The sequence below is a fragment of the Oncorhynchus mykiss genome, chromosome 30, assembly GCF_057628025.1.
Source record: "Oncorhynchus mykiss isolate SJ-2025 chromosome 30, ASM5762802v1, whole genome shotgun sequence".
Classification (NCBI taxonomy): domain Eukaryota; kingdom Metazoa; phylum Chordata; class Actinopteri; order Salmoniformes; family Salmonidae; genus Oncorhynchus; species Oncorhynchus mykiss.
This window is the reverse complement of record NC_143051.1, coordinates 113,210-133,376: the sequence shown is the minus strand read 5'-3', so window position 1 is coordinate 133,376 and position 20,167 is coordinate 113,210. Positions and strand designations below refer to the sequence as shown.

Sequence of the window (20,167 nt, the reverse complement as noted above, 5' to 3'; positions counted from 1 at the left end):
GGCCCTCTAACCCCATGGACCCCATTCTCTGGCCCTCTAACCCCATGGACCCCATTATCTGGCCCTCTAACCCCATGGACCCCATTCTCTGGCCCTCTAACCCCATGGACCCCATTCTCTGGCCCTCTAACCCCATGGACCCCATTCTTTGGCCCTCAAACCCCATAGATCCCATTCTTTGGCCCTCTAACCCCATGGACCCCATTCTTTGGCCCTCTAACCCCATGGATCCCATGCTCTGGCCCTCTAACTCCATGGACCCCCATGCTCTGGCCTTCTGACCCCATGGACCCCATTCTCTGGCCTTCTAACCCCATGGACCCCATTATTTTGCCCTCTAACCCCATGGACCCCATGCTCTGGCACTCTAACCACATGCTTCAGCACTTTAACCCCATGCTCCTCTAGCCTCATTGACCCCATGCCCTGGCACTCTAACCCTATGCTCTGGCACTCTAACCCCATGCTCCTCTAGCCTCATGGACCCCATGATCTGGCCCTCTAACCCCATGCTCTGGCCCTCTAACCCCATGCTCCTCTAACCCTATGACCCCCATGATCTGGCCCTCTAACCCCATGCTCCTCTAGCCTCATGGACCCCATGCTCTGGCACTCTATCCCCATGCTCTGGCACTCTAACCCCATGTTGTGGGCCCTCTGGTTGTTGTGGTACATGCTGTAGGACTGGTACTGTCCTGAATCAAACCATACAGTTACTGGTAGATCTGTCCTGAATCAAACCATACAGTTAGTGGTAGAACTGTCCTGAATCAAACCATACAGTTACTGGTAGATCTGTCCTGAATCAAACCATACAGTTAGTGGTAGATCTGTCCTGAATCAAACCATACAGTTAGTGGTAGATCTGTCCTGAATCAAACCATACAGTTAGTGGTAGATCTGTCCTGAATCAAACCGTACAGTTAGTGGTAGATCTGTCCTGAATCAAACCGTACAGTTAGTGGTAGATCTGTCCTGAATCAAACCATACAGTTAGTGGCACATCTGTCCTGAATCAAACCATACAGTTAGTGGTAGAACTGTTCCAAGGTTTTTAGAGACCTCTTTTTCTGGTTGACCTCTTCTACATTACATTGTCCTGTAAATTGGGTGAAGTGGACAACACAAAGAACCATTAATTCAAGAACCGTACAAGAACCATGCACGTACAAGAACCGTTCATATACAAAGAACCATGCATACACAAGAACTGTTCATACACAAGAACCGTTCATATACAAGAACCGTTCATATACAAGAACCGTTCATATACAAAGAAACATGCATACACAAGAACTGTTCATACACAATAACTGTTCATATACAAGAACCGTTCATATACAAGAACCATGCATACACAAGAACTGTTCATACACAATAACTGTTCATACACAAGAACTGTTCATATACAAGAACCGTTCATATACAAAGAACCATGCATACACAAGAACTGTTCATACACAAGAACTGTTCATATACAAGAACCGTTCATATACAAAGAACCATGCATACACAAGAACTGTTCATACACAATAACTGTTCATATACAATAACCGTTCATATACAAGAACCGTTCATATACAAAGAAACATGCATAGACAAGAACTGTTCATACACAATAACTGTTCATATACAAGAACCGTTCATATACAAGAACCGTTCATATACAAAGAACCATGCATACACAAGAACTGTTCATACACAATAACTGTTCATATACAAGAACCGTTCATATACAAAGAACCATGCATACACAAGAGCTGTTCATACACAATAACTGTTCATATACAAGAACCATTCATATACAAAGAACCATGCATACACAAGAACTGTTCATATACAAGAACCGTTCATATACAAAGAACCATGCATACACAAGAGCTGTTCATACACAATAACTGTTCATATACAAGAACCATTCATATACAAAGAACCATGCATACACAAGAACTGTTCATACACAAGAACTGTTCATATACAAGAACCGTTCATATACAAAGAACCATGCATACACAAGAGCTGTTCATACACAATAACTGTTCATATACAAGAACCATTCATATACAAAGAACCATGCATACACAAGAACTGTTCATATACAAGAACCGTTCATATACAAGAACTGTTCATACACAATAACTGTTCATATACAAGAACCTTTCATATACATGAACCGTTCATATATTATGACACAAGTGAACAGGCATCTAACATTTATGTCAGCCTAGTATCTTGTGGACACACTCAGTATAAATGCTACTGTAAATCTGTCAGTCTAGTATATTGTGGACACACTGTCAATATAAATGCTACTGTAAATCTGTCATGGTACAACAGGATGTGTAAGATAATGAGCAGCATTAGTTCTGGTGTTTAGGGTTAGGGTTCGATCTGTGATCATACAACAGGATGTGTAAGATAGTGAGCAGCATTAGTTCTGGTGTTTAGGGTTAGGGTTCGATCTGTGATCATACAACAGGATGTGTGAGATAATGAGCAGCATTAGTTCTGGTGTTTAGGGTTAGGGTTCGATCTGTGATCATACAACAGGATGTGTAAGATAGTGAGCAGCATTAGTTCTGGTGTTTAGGGTTAGGGTTCGATCTGTGATCATACAACAGGATGTGTGAGATAATGAGCAGCATTAGTTCTGGTGTTTAGGGTTAGGGTTCGATCTGTGATCATACAACAGGATGTGTAAGATAGTGAGCAGCATTAGTTCTGGTGTTTAGGGTTAGGGTTCGATCTGTGATCATACAACAGGATGTGTGAGATAAGGAGCAGCATGAGTTCCGGTGCTTTGGACAAATCACAATTTAGCAAGTGTTTGCGTCGTTCCAATTTCGGAAGGGGGGTGTGGGCGGTAATTTGGCCCATAGACTTGCCCTTAACTTGCCAAGAGAGAGAGTGGATCACTTCGTTTCGGTTCTGATCCTCTTTCCATCTCTTCTCTTAAAACGTATGGACCCAGAACTTAAACCAGTTCTGGGTTAACCAACATTGGTGTCAGCCAGAGGAGAGTTCTGTGTCCCAGTGTGGTTATTATTATTATTATTATACAGTTCTCATTAGGAGCTGTTATACTGGTAGTTTTCAATTCTCTAAACTTCTACCCTGTGGCTGGTCTTGCTTTGACTAGAGTAGTCTGTAGATGAGGTAGGGTAGTCTGTTATTGCAAAATAATGCTTTAATGCTGCCTAGTTTTGTACTGACTTAAAATTAATAATAAAATGACTCATTGCATTGGGTTTTTGTAGCCAATGTAGGATAGTTTCTTGTCCCTATAAAAAACGTAAAAACATTGGGTATATTCACTACAGGATTAAACCAATAATTTAGGAAAAGAATGATGAGTTAATTTGCATACGCTAACGCTTCTAACTTACACTATATATATATATATATATATATATATATATATATATATATATATATATACACAAAAGTATGTGGACACCCCTTCAAATTAGTGGATTCTGCTATTTCAGCCACACCTGTTGCTGACAGATGTATAAAATCTTGCACACAGCCATGCGATCTCCATAGACAAACATTGACAGTAGAATGGCCTTGCTGAAGAGCTCAGTGAATTTCAACCTGGCACCGTCATAGGATGCCACCTTTCCAACAAGTCAGTTCGTCAAATTTCTTCCCTGATAGAGCTGCCCCGGTCAACTGTAAGTGCTGTTATTGTGAACTGGTAAGGTCTAGGAGCATCAACGACTCAGCCGCAAAGTGGTAGGCCACACAAGCACACAGAACCACAGAGTGCTGAAGTGCGTAGCAAGTCAAAATCCGTTTGTCCTCAGTTGCAACACTCACTACATAGTTCCAAACTGCCTTTGGAAGCAATGTCAGCACAATAACTGTTTGTCGGGAGCTTGCCAAGAAGCCGCACACAAGCCTAAGATCACCATGTGCAATGCCAAGCGTCGGCCAGAGTGGTGTAAAGCTCACCACTATAGGATCTGGTGGAAACACGTTCACTGGAGTGATCACGCTTTACCATCTGGCAGTTTGATGGAAGAATCTGTGTTTGTCGAATGCCAGGAGAACGCTACCTGCCTGAATGCATAGTTCTGACTGTAAAGTTTGGTGGAGGAAGAATAATAATATGGGGCTGCTATTCATGGTTCGGGCTCCTCAGATATTTTAGACGATTCTGTGCTTTAAACTTTGTGGCAACAGTTTGGGGGAAGCTCCTTCCTGTTTCAGCATGACAATGACCCCATGCACAATGCGAGGTCCATACAGAAATAGTTTGTCAAGATCGGTGTAGAAGAACTTGACTGGCCTGCCCAGAGCCTTGACCTCAACCCCATCGAACAACTTTGGGATGAATTGGAACGTTGACTGCGAGCCAGGCCTAATCGCATATCATAGGTGCACAACCTCAATAATGCTCTTGTGGCTGAATGGAAGTCTCCGCAGAATGCTCCAACATATACAGTTGAAGTCAGAAGTTTACAAACACCTTAGCCAAATACATTTAAACTCAGTTTTTCACAATTCCTGACATTTAATCCTAGTAAAAATGCCCTGGCCAAGGTCAGTTAGGATCACTACTTTATTTTAAGAATGTGAAATGTCAGAATAATAGTAGAGGGAATGATTTATTTCAGCTTTTACTTCTTTCATCACATTCCCAGTGGGTCAGAAGTTTACATACAGTCAATTAGTATTTGGTAGCATTGCCTTTCAATTGTTTAACTTGGGTCAAACGTTTCAGGCAGCCTTCCACAAGCTTCCCACAATAAGTTGGACGAATTTTAGCCCATTCCTCCTGACAGAGCTGGTGTAACTGAGTCGGGTTTGTAGGCCTCCATGCTCGCACACACATTTTCAGTTCAAATCAAATCAAATGTATTTATATAGCCCTTCGTACATCAGCTGATATCTCAAAGTGCTGTACAGAAACCCAGCCTAAAACCCCAAACAGCAAGCAATGCAGGTGTAGAAGCACGGTGGCTAGGAAAAACTCCCTAGAAAGGCCAAAACCTAGGAAGAAACCTAGAGAGGAACCAGGCTATGTGGGGTGGCCAGTCCTCTTCTGGCTATGCCGGGTGGAGGTTATAACAGAACATGGTCAAGATGTTCAAATGTTCATAAATGACCAGCATGGTCGAATAATAATAAGGCAGAACAGTTGAAACTGGAGCAGCAGCACGGCCAGGTGGACTGGGGACAGCAAGGAGTCATCATGTCAGGTAGTCCTGGGGCATGGTCCTAGGGCTTAGGTCCTCCGAGAGAGAGAAAGAGAGAAGGAGAGAATTAGAGAACGCACACTTAGATTCACACAGGACACCGAATAGGACAGGAGAAGTACTCCAGATATAACAAAGTGACCCTAGCCCCCCGACACATAAACTACTGCAGCATAAATACTGGAGGCTGAGACAGGAGGGGTCAGGAGACACTGTGGCCCCATCCGAGGACACCCCCGGACAGGGCCAAACAGGAAGGATATAACCCCACCCACTTTGCCAAAGCACAGCCCCCACACCACTAGAGGGATATCTTCAACCACCAACTTACCATCCTGAGACAAGGCTGAGTATAGCCCACAAAGACCTCCGCCACGGCACAACCCAGGGGGGGGGGGGCAACCCAGACAGGATGACCACATCAGTGAATCAACCCACTCAGGTGACGCACCCTCTCCAGGGACGGCATGAGAGAGCCCCAGTAAGCCAGTGACTCAGCCCCTGTAATAGGGTTAGAGGCAGAGAATCCCAGTGGAAAGAGGGGAACCGGCCAGGCAGAGACAGCAAGGGCGGTTCGTTGCTCCAGAGCCTTTCCGTTCACCCTCCCACTCCTGGGCCAGACTACACTCAATCATATGACCCACTGAAGAGATGAGTCTTCAGTAGAGACTTAAAGGTTGAGACCGAGTTTGCGTCTCTGACATGGGTAGGCAGACCGTTCCATAAAAATGGAGCTCTATAGGAGAAAGCCCTGCCTCCAGCTGTTTGCTTAGAAATTCTAGGGACAATTAGAAGGCCTGTGTCTTGTGACCTTAGCGTACGTGTAGTTCTGCCCACACATTTTCTATGGGATTGAGGTCAGGGCTTTGTGATGGCCACTCCAATACATTGACTTTGTTGTCCTTAAGCCGTTTTGCTACAAATTTGGAAGTATGCTTGGGGTCATTGTCCATTTGGAAGACCCATTTGCGATTAAGCTTTAACTTCCTGACATGTTGCTTCAATATATCCACATATTTTTCCTTCCTCATGATGCAATCTATTTTGTGAAGTGCGCCAGTCCTTCCTGCAGCAAAGCACCCCCACAACATTATGCTGCCACCCCTGTGCTTCACGGTTGGGATGGTGTTCTTAGGCTTGCAAGCATCCCCCGTTTTCCCCCAAACATAACGATGGTCATTATTACCAAAGAGTTCTATTTTTGTTTCATCAGAACAGAGGACATTTCTCAAAAAAGTACGAGCTTTGTCCCCATGTGCAGTTGCAAACCGTGGTCTGGCTTTTTTATGGCGGTTTTGGAGCAGTGGCTTCTTACTTGCTGAGCGGCCTTACAGGTTATGTCGATATAAATCAAATCAAATTTTATTTGTCACATACACATGGTTAGCAGATGTTAATGCGAGTGTAGCGAAATGCTTGTGCTTCTAGTTCCGACAATGCAGTAATCACCAATGAGTAATCTAACAATTTCACAACAACAGCCTCCTGAGATTGAAGAGGCACTGCTGCGTCTTCTTCACCACGCTGTCTGTGTGGGTGGACCATTTCAGTTGGTCCGTGATGTGTACGCCGAGGAACTTAAAACTTACAACCCTCTCCACTACTGTCCCGTCGATGTGGATAGGGGGGTGCTCCCTCTGCTGTTTCCTGAACGATCCACGATCATCTCCTTTGTTTTGGTTGAGTTTGAGGTTATTTTCCTGACACCACACTCCGAGGGCCCTCACCTCCTCCCTGTAGGGTGGGAGGGTGCAGCAAGTCAGCACCTCAGGAGTAAATGTCAGTTGGCTTTTCATAGCCGATCATTAAGAGTATCTTTACCGCTCTTGCTGTCTCTAGAGAGTTGAAAACAGCAGGTCTGGGACAGGTAGCACGTCCGGTGAATAGGTCAGGGTTCCATAGCTGCAGGCAGAACGGTTGAAACTGGAGCAGCAGCACGGCCATTTGGACTGGGGACAGCAAGGAGTCATCATGCCAGGTAGTCCTGAGGAATGGTCCTAGGGCTTCTGGAGGTCTGAGGTCTTGGCTGTTTTCTTTTGATTTTCCCATCAGCCATGAAGTTCTTTGAAATGCTGGTAATTGCTCACATGAACACCATTATCCCAGAAACCCTAGAGGGATATCTTCAAACCACCAACTTATTACCCTGAGACAAGGCTGAGTATAGCCCACAAAGATCTCCCCCACAGCACGAACCCTGACAGGAAGATCACTTCAGTGACTCAACCCACTCAAGTGACGAACCCCTCTTATGGACGGCATAGAAGAGCATCAGTAAGCCAGTGATTCAGTCCCCATAATAGGGTTAGAGGCAGAGAATCCCAGTGGAGAGAGGTGAACCGCCAAAATCGTCCAAGTAACGTCAAGATCGGCCATGCAACTTCTCCTGAAAAAGAAAGATATCTTGACAAGATTGAAATATTCGGTTGTGTTCTATATCTTGCTCCTTGCAAGCTTTTCACACCACTTAAAATGTGCAAAAAATTCCCCCCTCCCCCCATACCAGATATATAGCTATTTGGCTAGCTAATGATACTACTGACAGCTGGCTAAAGCTAACTCTTCTGACATAAACCGGTTAATTAGCTTGTTTAATTTACCCTAAAAGTGTAGCTGGACATACGGCTCCTAAATTAAGAGGGACTATTATCAGAAATCAGTCTGTCGATCAGCATGTTTCTCCACGATTGCTACTATTGATCAGCTTTGGACAGACAGCTGCTTCGTGAAAACTCATCATAATGTTAGCTAGCTACTAAGAAACAGTAGCTAGCTAGTTTTTGGTGGAAGAATTCAACATTGTGTGTGTTGCACTGGTCAGCTGGTTAGCAGCATCCCTTTAGTATGACTGGCTGGCTCAGCTAGCAAGCTTAGCCTGCTTGTTAGCTAATGTTGGACAAATCACGTTAGTTTTCATGACATTGTCAAACGTCAAAATACTGCTCATTGGTGCACAAAACATCTTAGCTTGAAGTAAACTGATACAACTTCCTCATCAAAGAATGTCAACATTATATACAGATGTATTGTTTCAGCTTTGATTAATTCAGCCTGTTTTAGGCAATGTACAAAGCTGTATTACATCCCTTGGGATCTAATAAAAGGCCTACAGTGTTCAGTAGGATCCGTTGATCAGTTGATTGACTGTCTGCTGGTGTGGAAGTTCCCCAATGTTTATAGTTATGGATAATGTATCATTATAGTGGATAATGTTTTATTGTAGTTATTGTTATAGTTGTAGACAATTTATCAATATAGTTATGGATAATGTATCAGTATAGTTATTGTATTAATCATTATAATTATGGATAATTTATCATTACAGTTATCGTTATGGATCATTTGTGATTATAGTTGTTATAGTTATCATTAAAGTGATTATAATTTATTATTATTGTTCATATTATAGTTATCATTATATTGATCTTTATGGATAAATCATCATTATCATTATAGTTAGCGATAATTTATCATTATAGTTATGGATAATGTATCATTATGCAGTTATTATAGCTATCATTCTAGTTATAGTTATGGATTTTGTATCATTATACAGTTATTCTAGCTTTCATTGTAGTTGTCATTACAGTTATGGATAATGTATCATTATAGCTACCGTTACAGATCATTTATCAATGTAGTTAGCATTGTAGTATAATGATAAATTATTAATAACGATAACTAGAATGATAATTTATCCATAACTATAAAGATAACTATAATGATAAATGATCCATAACTATAACGATAAATTATCCATAACAATTACGAATAACTATAATGATAATGATAAATGATCCATAACGATAACAGCTCCTTGCAAAAGTATTCACCCCCCTTGCCATTTTTCCTATTTTGTTGCATTACAACCTGTAATTGATTTTTATTAGGATTTCATCTAATGGACATACACAAAATAGTCCAAATTGGTGAAGTGAAATGAAAAAAAATTACTTCAAAATGTAAAAATATAGTATTCACCCCTTTGCTTGCGGAAAATGTATCATTATCGTTATGGATCATTTATCATTATCGTTATGGATCATTTATCGTTATGGATCATTTATCGTTATGGATCATTTATCATTATGGTTATAGTTATGGATCATTATCATCATAGTTATCATTCTAGTTATGGATAATTTATCATTAGTTATATTTATTGTTATGGATATAGTTTTCATTATAGTGATCAGTATAGTTATCCTTATAGTTATGGATCATTTATCTTTATAGTTATTAAAGTGATCATTATAGTTATCCTTATAGTTATGGATCATTTATCATTATAGTGATCATTATAGTTATGGATCATTTATCATTATAGTGATCATTATTGTTATCCTTATAGTTATGGATCATTTATCTTTATAGTTATTAAAGTGATCATTATAGTTATCCTTATAGTTATGGATCATTTATCATTATAGTGATCTTTATAGTTATGGATCATTTATCATTATAGTGATCATTATAGTTATCCTTATAGTTATGGATCATTTATCATTATAGTTATCCTTATAGTTATGGATCATTTATCTTTATAGTTATTAAAGTGATCATTATAGTTATCCTTATAGTTATGGATCATTTATCATTATAGTTATCCTTATAGTTATGGATCATTTATCATTATAGTGATCATTATAGTTATCCTTATAGTTATGGATCATTTATCATTATAGTGATCATTATAGTTATGGATCATTATCATCATAGTTATCATTCTAGTTATGGATAATTTATCATTAGTTATATTTATTGTTATGGATATAGTTTTCATTATAGTGATCATTATAGTTATCCTTATAGTTATGGATCATTTATCTTTATAGTTATTAAAGTGATCATTATAGTTATCCTTATAGTTATGGATCATTTATCATTATAGTGATCATTATAGTTATGGATCATTTATCATTATATAAATCATTATAGTTATCCTTATAGTTATGGATCATTTATCATTATAGTGATCATTATAGGTATCCTTATAGTTATGGATTATTTATCATTATAGTGATAATTATAGTTATGGATCATTTATCATTATGGTGATCATTATAGTTATGGATCATTTATCATTATAATGATCATTATAGTGATTATTATAGTTATGGATCATTTATCATTGTAGTTATCATTATAGTTATGGATTATGGATCATTATAGTGATCATTACAGTGATCATTATAGTTATCCTTATAGTTATGGATAATTTATCATTATATTGATCATTATAGTTATATGTATAGTTATGGATAATTTATCATTATAGTAATCATTATAGTTATCCTTATAGTTATGGATAATTTATCATTATAGTTATCCTTATAGTTATGGATCATTTATCATTATAGTAATCATTATAGTGATCATATTGTGATCGTTATAGTTATGGATAATTTATAATTATATTGATCATTATAGTTATATGTATAGTTATGGATAATTTATCATTATAGTAATCATTATAGTTATCCTTATAGTTATCGATCATTTATCATTGTAGTTATCCTTATAGTTATGGATCATTTATCACTATAGTAATCATTATAGTGATCATATTGTGATCGTTATAGTTATCCTTATAGGTATGGATCATTTATCATTATAGTAATCATTATAGTTATGGATCATTTATCATTATAGTTATCCTTATAGTTATGGATCATTTATCATTATAGTTATGGGTCATTTATCATTATAGTTATCCTTATAGTTATGGATCATTTATCATTATAGTTATGGATCATTTATCATTATAGTTATCCTTATAGTTATGGATCATTTATCATTATAGTTATGGGTCATTTATCATTGTAGTTATCATTATAGTTATGGATTATGTATCATTATAGTGATCATTACAGTGATCATTATAGTTATCCTTTTAGTTATGGATCATTTATCATTATATTGATCATTATAGTTATATGTATAGTTATGGATAATGTATCATTATAGTGATCATTATAGTTGTCCTTATAGTTATGGATCATTTTTCATTATAGTGATCATTATAGTTATGGATCTGTCACGGTGCTGACTTTTGCCCAAAACCTGCAGCAAAAGCCTCTACCCCGTCCTCTGGCTGGGCAGAGTACTTTAGGACTTTAGTTCCTTCGGTGTAACAAGGGCCTAGCCGTGCGGCCCTACTAACACTCCTATTTATTCGTAATGGCCCTTCACGTGAGTTGGGTTTGTTCCTTCGTTCACGTTGTCACTCCCTTATTTTCCGGTCTAGTATGAGGCCTTGGATAGATATACTCCTATTTAAATATTCTTAAGCGTTATGGATTCCTCCTATATTTCCTTACCTTCAAGTTATCTTTACCTATGTATATATCAATACCTAATAACAACTCCTATTAGTTATTATGCTCGTCAGCTAGTAGTCACTCGGAAACTAGTATTGGTATATGTTTTGACTCTCTTAAAAAATATATTATTGTCCACACAATGAAATATTCTTTAGTTCAATCACTTTAACCTATAACCAGGGTTACTTTCTGTTCAGTGAGAGTGTCAAAGGCGTTTGCTCTCCAGATCGTTTATCTGGCCTAGTTGTCAAAGTTTCAAGCTTTTATTAAGTCACTCTGTTTTTTGTCTTATACACATCATTACAATTCAATGGTTATACAGTTTCTCAATACAACAATAATGCTCAATCAATCCTTAATGCTTTACGCTATGCCAGATAATATTGCAAAACTTTAAATGCGTTAACACTTTTAACAATATTGACTAAATAGCAAAAATAGTTAAATTACCTTAAATGCTCAGGCCCTTGGTCGCTTTCCTGTAATTGGTATTCTCACAGCTATCACATCTGGTTCCTAGTGTCTAACATGCGAACGCCCGCTTTGCCTGTGCGATCAAGAGGTGGTTAGACCTCTGTTTTTCGGAGACTCAGTCGGGTTCACAAGATTCAACCAGTTTCTTCAGATAGTGACCCAATAAGTACTTAAGCAAAATTATCCAGTTCTCAAAATATTGTTCTAGTCCAACAAAAAGTGTATATCCTAATACTATTCACTTCCAACTGTGCATAGACTCAATATATTGTAACTGGTACTTGGCTGTTTTTCCTTGAATTGCTAATCACCTCTGGTTCCTGGTGTCAAAAATGCAAACGCCCGCTTTGTCTATGTGATCAAGAGGTGGTTAGACCTCTGTTTTTCGGAGACTCAGTCGGGTTCACAAGATTCAAACAGTTTCTTCAGATTGTGACCCAATAAGTACTTAAGCAAAATTATCCAGTTCTCAAAATATTGTTTTAGTCTATCAAAAAGCGTATAGTGCAATAGTAAATTTACCTGTGATGATTCTCCATATGAAGTCTGTCTCATATGTTAACGAGGATCATACTGTCTTATGATCTCTGTTCTCTTTATATACCTTTTTACAGGGGAAGTTCCCACTGGTGCTGTAGACCTACGTAACCTTAGGCCTGTGTGTTAAACGGAAGCTTCCTATTATTACCATTTAAGGTCATGCACTACTGACTCTCACATTGCTGCTTCCGTGTTACTGTTGGCTGATTCTACTCAATCATACCAGCTGGTTGTTTCTACCACTGGAGGTGGCGTAAGTGGTATGTCAAGCGTCAGCTGGGAGAAGTCTATGGTATCTCCTCGGCTTCCCCCTGTTGTCCAGTTTCTGCAGGTGCGGTCCATGGTTCCATGAGGTCCCGTGAATGCCCTGTGTTGTTGTCCCCATTGCTTGATGGAGTGGGCAGATTCTTTTCATCTCTTGTCACAGATCATTTATCATTATAGTTATCCTTATAGTTATGGATCATTTATCATTATAGTAATCAGGTACAAAATAACTCTTATATCTAAAAGGAGTCGGAGTAAGTGCAGGTGAGCAAACTACATGTTCAGTAGAAATATCACGATTGGGGCAGCTAAAGTATTCCCTTCAACGGATTTTTCTAAAACACTTAAACATGTCTACCTTAACATCAAAATCGTTGCAATATAATAAAGGGTTAAGCAAGGAGACATGGGCAGGGCTCAATATCTTGCTTGATAAATTAAAATGACACTCAGTCCCCTGCCTCTAGTAGTCGTTTCTTCGAACCCTGTCGGGTGCCTCTAGTAGTCGGTTCTTCGAACCCTGTCGGGTGGGGCATCTCGTCGGTGCGCGTGCCCGCGGCCACTGCCGCCCTTCTGTCGGCCCAGTTTTTTGTATGCTATTTTAATATGAGAATTAATTAATGATATCAGGCCAAATCCAGCCATGATTACAGACACCTGTATGTGTCTGTGTCTTTTGACACTATATAAACTAGTCACCTCTGTTTGTCATTATACCCTGATGAAGACAGCTTGTCTGTCGAAACGTTGGACATTAGGTTATTACATTTTTGCATCTGAGCTCCTAGAGTGTGCGGCTCTCCTTTATTTTTTTAAGTGTCCACCAGAGGTCACCATGTCCTTAGTAGTTGTAGTAGTAGTTTACTTTGTTCTGGCAGTGTTCGTTAGACTGGATATGGTCGTTTGATAGGGAAATGTTCTTCTTTTCTCGTCTTCGGTCCAGTTTCCTAGACTACGTTACATGCAGAGCTGCAGGCGACGCATGTCTAGTCTTCTTCCCTGTTGTGTTTCAGAGGGTCTTACCCTTTTCTGGTCTGGTAGAGTCTAACCATATTACACGTGTAGCCACAGCTCCACGATTTCTTGTCTCAATGGGTGATTATTCAGGGTACAGCTAAGACACCTTTCCACACTGGCAGCAACCCGGCATGTTTTGGTCTAATGTACATTTTGTTAGGAGTCCTTTTATAGGCACTCTGGAAAAAGGGGTGTTCCATCCTTTTGGCATAATGTCTATGCTCACGTGGGCATGGTTACTAACTGGATAAAACTTTACATGACAAACAAATATCTCATCTATCCTTATCAGGTGGTAGCTGGTATCCTTATCAGGTGGTAGCTGAAGTGATGATATTGGTAATAATCAATTTCCTCCAATTCTTTTCTTCTACAGGTGCTTTGAAGGATCCATCCAAGGTAAGAGTTATTTTTTTAAATTTGTGTTGAAAAGCTTGTTGCTTCGGGTTAAGGTTAGATTTGACATTACAGACAGCACTAAAATTGATTTGGCTCTTTCCAATACAGTAATTGATTCCATCTCTGTTTAAACCATGGAATGCAAATGTTGTCATTTAAATAAAAAAAAATCTACAATATTTAGTGAACACTCCGAGCCTGCATGAATTCAACTATCCTTACAGTATTGGCATACTGTAACAGTTTTGACTTGAGGTTATTGTTTGTTTGGATGCCAGGTAGGTTGTGCCTACCAGAGAAAATATAGGTTTCTCCTTTTGGTTTGGGAGGGAATGAGTCTCGTCTGGTCCATCAAGTCTACACCAATACAAAGGACTCATGTAAAAGTCAGGATGGACATACACTTTTCATAAACCTTAAACCATTGTAAATAACTTCAAACAAATGTATTATTTTGTGTGGGTTGTATTACCAACAAATGATCACAAACACATAATACTATAACAAATAATGAGCTCTGTACCTCGGGCCTTAAAGAGTCCAGCCCGGTAAAGGAGTTCAGGGAACTCAAGTGACCTTAGTCATGCAATGTTTGTCTGTTCATAAAGTGTAGCGTAAACCCAGTCTCAATCATACAATCAAAATATCAAACTCTTTTACCACACAAACATAAAGAGTATCAAATCTCAATACGTCTTCAACTACAACTGACCACATAAATCATGGTATACATCACACTAAAACAAATTGAATACCTTCTGCAATAAAGTTGTAGTCGGTCAGTCAGACAATCCAATCTGCCAACAGAGGAGAAATGCCATGAAGAACCAGCAGAGACCAACTGAGATGTGTAGTCCAGTCCAAAGGAAGCAATGAGTGGATCCGATCCTGGTTAAACTTGAGACAAGGCTACAAAGCACACTTTTAAATACAACAAAACAAGTAAAGAAGCTTCGGAACTGAGGGTTGAACACATCCTCATTCGCACCACCATCACAACTCCACTTTTGCGCAGCTGATGCTGGTGATTTAATTGGGAATGAATGGGGAAGCGCCCTATTGGAAGGAGAAGCACTGAGATGGTTCAGACAAGTTCAGAGCCATCACAATACGAGTCCATACCATCAAGTTCTGCTTTCCTGACCATATACCATAAATAGCATTGAAAAACATGTTCTTAATCAAAGTAATCCCCCATAATACTTATTAATGAATTGCGACGTGGTTGAGAAACATGTCTTCCTAAGAACCTGGTACCTAAACAAAATGTATAGTCATTGATTCAACCTCTACGTTTGGAATGTAATTGTAGACCGTATTCAATGGGTATGGATGTAGCATATACACACCTGGAAGGGACACATGGCCATAGAGAGAGGCCAGAGTGGTTTGACGCTTCTGACAACCACTTTGTGCACTCTCCTGAAAATACTGCGTTTCACATTCGTCCATTTCGGGAGGTGTTATCTTATCCAATCATAAACGATTTGAGTACCAACTCGAAGTATACAAGTTGACTGACATCTGAAAGGAGTTTTCTGGAAAAAGCTAAGTGCCTGAGTGAGAAGGTAAGCAAGCTTTCATCTACATGGTTTGACCATGTACTGTACATTTGAAGAACCTGAAAAAAATATGTCATTACATGTCTAAGATTCTTGGGAACATCTTGCAATGCTGCTATCAAGATTTCATGCTGAATTGTTGAACCGATTGTAAATTTACAGCGAGTAGGTGGCTATCAAGTTGTTTAACTATCTTGCCACCGTTATCTGAGGGAAAGAGTGGGGCGTTCTGCTTGGCTGTGGCGGAGATGTTCTCTCTCACTGCTCTCTCTGTCACCCTGTCTCACTCTATCGATTTGGTAAAAATTAAATTAAATTGATTATCTACGTTTAATACTCAGGTTCTTAGGAACAATTTGATGTGCAGAAATTGAGACTGCATTGAGGTGACAAGCTGTTTTTAGCAAGTCTACTAGTTAGCTAGGTAACGTTAGCTAGTTCATGGGGGAGAGAAGTGTTACTTGCCGCCTGACTTTCTCACACAGGAGAGAGAGAAAGGAAATAAAGAGGGAGAGAGAGTAGTGGGCAGGAAGGGATGAAAAGAGAGAAAAATGGGGGAGAAGATATGGAAAGGAAGGATAAATTCTGACTGATAAATGCCTTCAGAAATGACAGATGCTCATTATTTTTATTGTTTGATATTAATAATATTCTAGCCATGTTTAACAGATATCTTGCTCTTCTGGATGGCCTATTCTGATCAATTAGTGTTTATAATGTATAGTGCTTTCAGAAAGCATTCACACCCCTTGACATTTTCAAGATTTTGTTTTGTTACACAGTGAATTCAAAATGGATTACATTTAGATTTGTGTCACTGAACTACACACAATAACCCATAATATCAAAGTGAAATGTAGTTTTTAGATTTTTTTTTACAAATAAGTACAGGAGTAAAAATGTGTTTAATTAACAAGTCACATAATAAGTTGCATGGAATCACTCTGTGTGCAATGAAGTCACGCCTACTCCCGCTCCCCCTCTCCAGCGCTTGACGTCACCTGTCTACTAACCACCAGTCCTGGAAACCATCATTACGCACACCCGCTCCCCATCATTACGCACACCTGGGCTTCATCATCATCTATATTACATTCCCTTTATTTAGCCCTCAGTAGCCTCAGTAATCAGGCAGTATTGGTTTGTTGTCATATTCAGTAGGCATCTCCTGTTTTGATAATTTACCTTTCAATGCATTTCGTCATCAATTTACCTTTCATCACTTCCTGCTTCTTGACTCCCTGCATATTCGTGACAGAATACTGCCTCACAATATGGAAGTAGCAGAAGATAAAACCATTTTCCAGACTGTCAACGAACAGGGTCATCTACTCCACCAACACCACGACCAGCTGGCGGAACTGGGTACGGCCATGGTGGATGTCCTCCACTTTCTCCACCGCCTTAAAACCCTCAGCAAGGCTCTCCATACCCCTATCAGAGGGCCTCCTACCATGGGTCGTCACAGGGAGTCAGTCCTCCAGCCTACCCAGCCGTCCCCCTAGGTCAGCAATGTCTGACTGTCCTATTCAGAGAAGTATGACGGTACTCCATCCCAATGTCGTGGCTTCCTACTCCAGTGCTCCCTCTGTTTTGCCCATCAGATGGGAGCCCCCACCACTGAGATGTCCAAGATTGCCACGGTAATTTCCCTGCTGACCAGGCAGGCGTTGGAGTGGGCTATGGCCGTCTGGAAGAGAGGAGAGGAGAGGAGGAGCTGGTTTCCTTTGTGAGGTTCATGGCTCTGTTCAGGGCGGTCTTCGACCATCCTCCAGTGGGCAGAGAGGGAGGTAAGAAACTTCTCCAACTCTAGCAGGTTGCTCAGACAGCTGCGGAGTACGCCCTCACCTTTTGGACTGTGGCAGGTTTTCCAATGCCTCGCAAAGAAGGGTACCTATTAGTAGGGTAAAAAAAGTAGACACTGAATATCCCTTTGAGCATGGTGAAGTTGTAAATTACGTATAAATACACCCAGATACTAAGATACAGGCCTCCTTCCTAACTCAGTTGCTGTAAAGGAAGGAAACAGCTCACGGATTTCATCATTAGACCAATGGTGATTTTAAAACAGAGTTTAATGGCTGTCATAGGAGAAAACTGAGGATGGATCAACAACATTGTAGTTACTCCACAATACTAATACAGAGTGAAATGAAGGAAGCCTGTACAGAATACAAATATTCCAAAACATGTATCCTGTTTGCAACAAAGCACTAAAATTGTACTGCAAAAAATGTCAAAGAAATTAACTTTTTGTCCTGAATACAAAGCGGTATGTTTGGGGCAAATCCAACTCAACACATCACTGAGTACCACTCCACATATTTTCAAGGGTAGTGGCGGCTGCATCGTGTTATGCTTGTCATCATCAACCTCTATAAAAAGCACAGGCAAAATCCTAGAGGAAAGCCTGTTCAGTCTGCTTTCCACCAGACAACGGGAGACAAAATCACCTTTCAGCAGGACAATAACATAAAACACTAGGCCGAATATACACTTTTAACAAGACGACATTGAATGTTATGTTCCTGAGTGGCCTAGATAGAGTTTTGACTTAAATTGGCTTCAAAATCTATGGCAAGACTTGAAAATGACTGTCTAGCAATGATCAACAACCAACTTGACGGAGCTTGAAGAATTTTAATCTTGTACAATAAAGATATGCAAAGTTCTTAGACTTACCCAGATGGACTCACAGCTGTTATCGCTGCCAAAGGTGATTCAAGATATGAGTGTTTTATTTTATTTTCTATTTTGACATGAGTATTGTGTGTGGATGATTGACAAAAATATGCCAGTTAAATACATTTTAAGCCCAATTTGTAACACAACAAAATGTGTAAAAAGTCAAGGGGAGTGAAAACTTTCTGAAGGTACTGTATGTGTGTGTGTATATATATAAACTTCCGAAGTCAGAAGTTTACATAAACCTTATATCACGACTTCCGCCGAAGTCGGTCCCTCTCCTTGTTCGGGCGGCGTTCGGCGGTCGACGTTGCCGGCCTTCTAGCCATCGCCGATCCACTTTTCGTTTTCCATTTGTTTTGTCTTACACACCTGATTTCACTCACCCAATTACTTGTTCATTATTTAACCCTCTGTTCCCCCCATGTTTGTTTGTGAGTGATTGTTCATTGTAAATCGGTCCGTTATTGTGGGCTCGCTATATTGCTTTGTATATGTGTATTTTGAGTAAAGTACGTTGATTACTTATATCTGCCGCCCTGCACCTGACTCTCTACACCAGCTTCACACATGACCATTACACCTTAGCCAAAAATATTTAAAATCCGTTTTTCACCATTCCTGACATTTAATCCTAGTAAAATTCCCTGTCTTAGGTCAGTTAGGATCACCACTTGATTTTAAGAATGTGAAATGTCACCAGATTTTTCAGTACTGCCCACAAATTTTCCATGGGATTGAGGTCAGGGCTTTGTGATGTTTCAGTACTGCCCACAAATTTTCCATGGGATTGAGGTCAGGGCTTTGTGATGGCCACTCCAATACCTTGACTTTGTTGTCCTTATGCCATTTTGCCACAACTTTGGAAGTATGCTTGGAGTCATTGTCCATTTGGAAGACCCATTTGCGACCAAGCTTTAACTTCCTGACTGATGTCTTGAGATGTTGCTTTAATCTATCCACGTAATTTTCCTTTCTCATGATGCCATAATTTTTGTGCAGCGCACCTGTCCCTCCTGCTGCAAAGTACCCCCACAACATTATGCTACCACCCCCGTGCTTCACGGTTGGGACGGTGTTCTTCAGCTTGCAAGCCTCCCCCTTTTTCCTCCAAACATAATGATGGTCATTATGGCCAAAGAGTTCTATTTTTGTTTCATCAGACCAGAGGACATTTCTCCAAAAAGTGTGATCTTTGTCCCCATTTGCAGTTGCCAACCGTGGTCTGGCTTTTTATGGTGGTTTTGGAGCGGTGGCTTCTTCCTTGCTGAGCGACCTTTCAGGTTATGTCGATATAGGACTCGTTTTACTGTGGATATAGATAATTTTGTACCCGTTTCCTCCAGTATCTTCAGATGGTCCTTTGCTGTTGTTCTGGGATTGATTTGCACTTTTCGCACCACTGTACGTTCATGCATCTATCACAGATTGGAGTAGGAATCGGCTTGAATACATTTGTTTGAGGTCCTGGATAGGTATTTGCCCTTTATCATTATACATGTCTCGCAAGTTATGCACACCCTTATCCGCCCACAATGGGTACACAAAAGGCTTATTATTTGTCAGCAGGTTATGGTTATGCATGTAGGAGTAGATTCACAGAGCTTGTTCATGTTGCCTATATATTTCTCAGCGTAGCACCATACTTTTAGTGAGTTGCTCTATTTACCTTAATACCAGAAATTTGTTAGACTAT

The 20,167-nt window shown here is 39.8% G+C and overlaps 1 protein-coding gene and 1 long non-coding RNA gene across 2 annotated transcripts in view; one reads left to right on the top strand and one right to left on the bottom strand.

The window, feature by feature from the left end:
* The window catches only part of LOC110489349 (regulating synaptic membrane exocytosis protein 2), a 263,080-nt gene that overhangs the window by 203,136 nt on the left and 39,777 nt on the right, over nucleotides 1-20,167 (top strand). The window contains exon 15 of the mRNA XM_090228498.1: nucleotides 14,202-14,224. Coding sequence (XP_090084624.1) covers nucleotides 14,202-14,224 — 23 coding nt within the window. The remainder of the gene's footprint in view (nucleotides 1-14,201; nucleotides 14,225-20,167) is intronic.
* LOC149970172 (uncharacterized) lies at nucleotides 4,595-12,611 on the bottom strand. Its single transcript, XR_016493738.1, has 2 exons — nucleotides 12,524-12,611; nucleotides 4,595-5,240 (listed from the first exon to the last, which is right to left on the bottom strand). It is a non-coding gene; the product is annotated as an uncharacterized LOC149970172 (long non-coding RNA).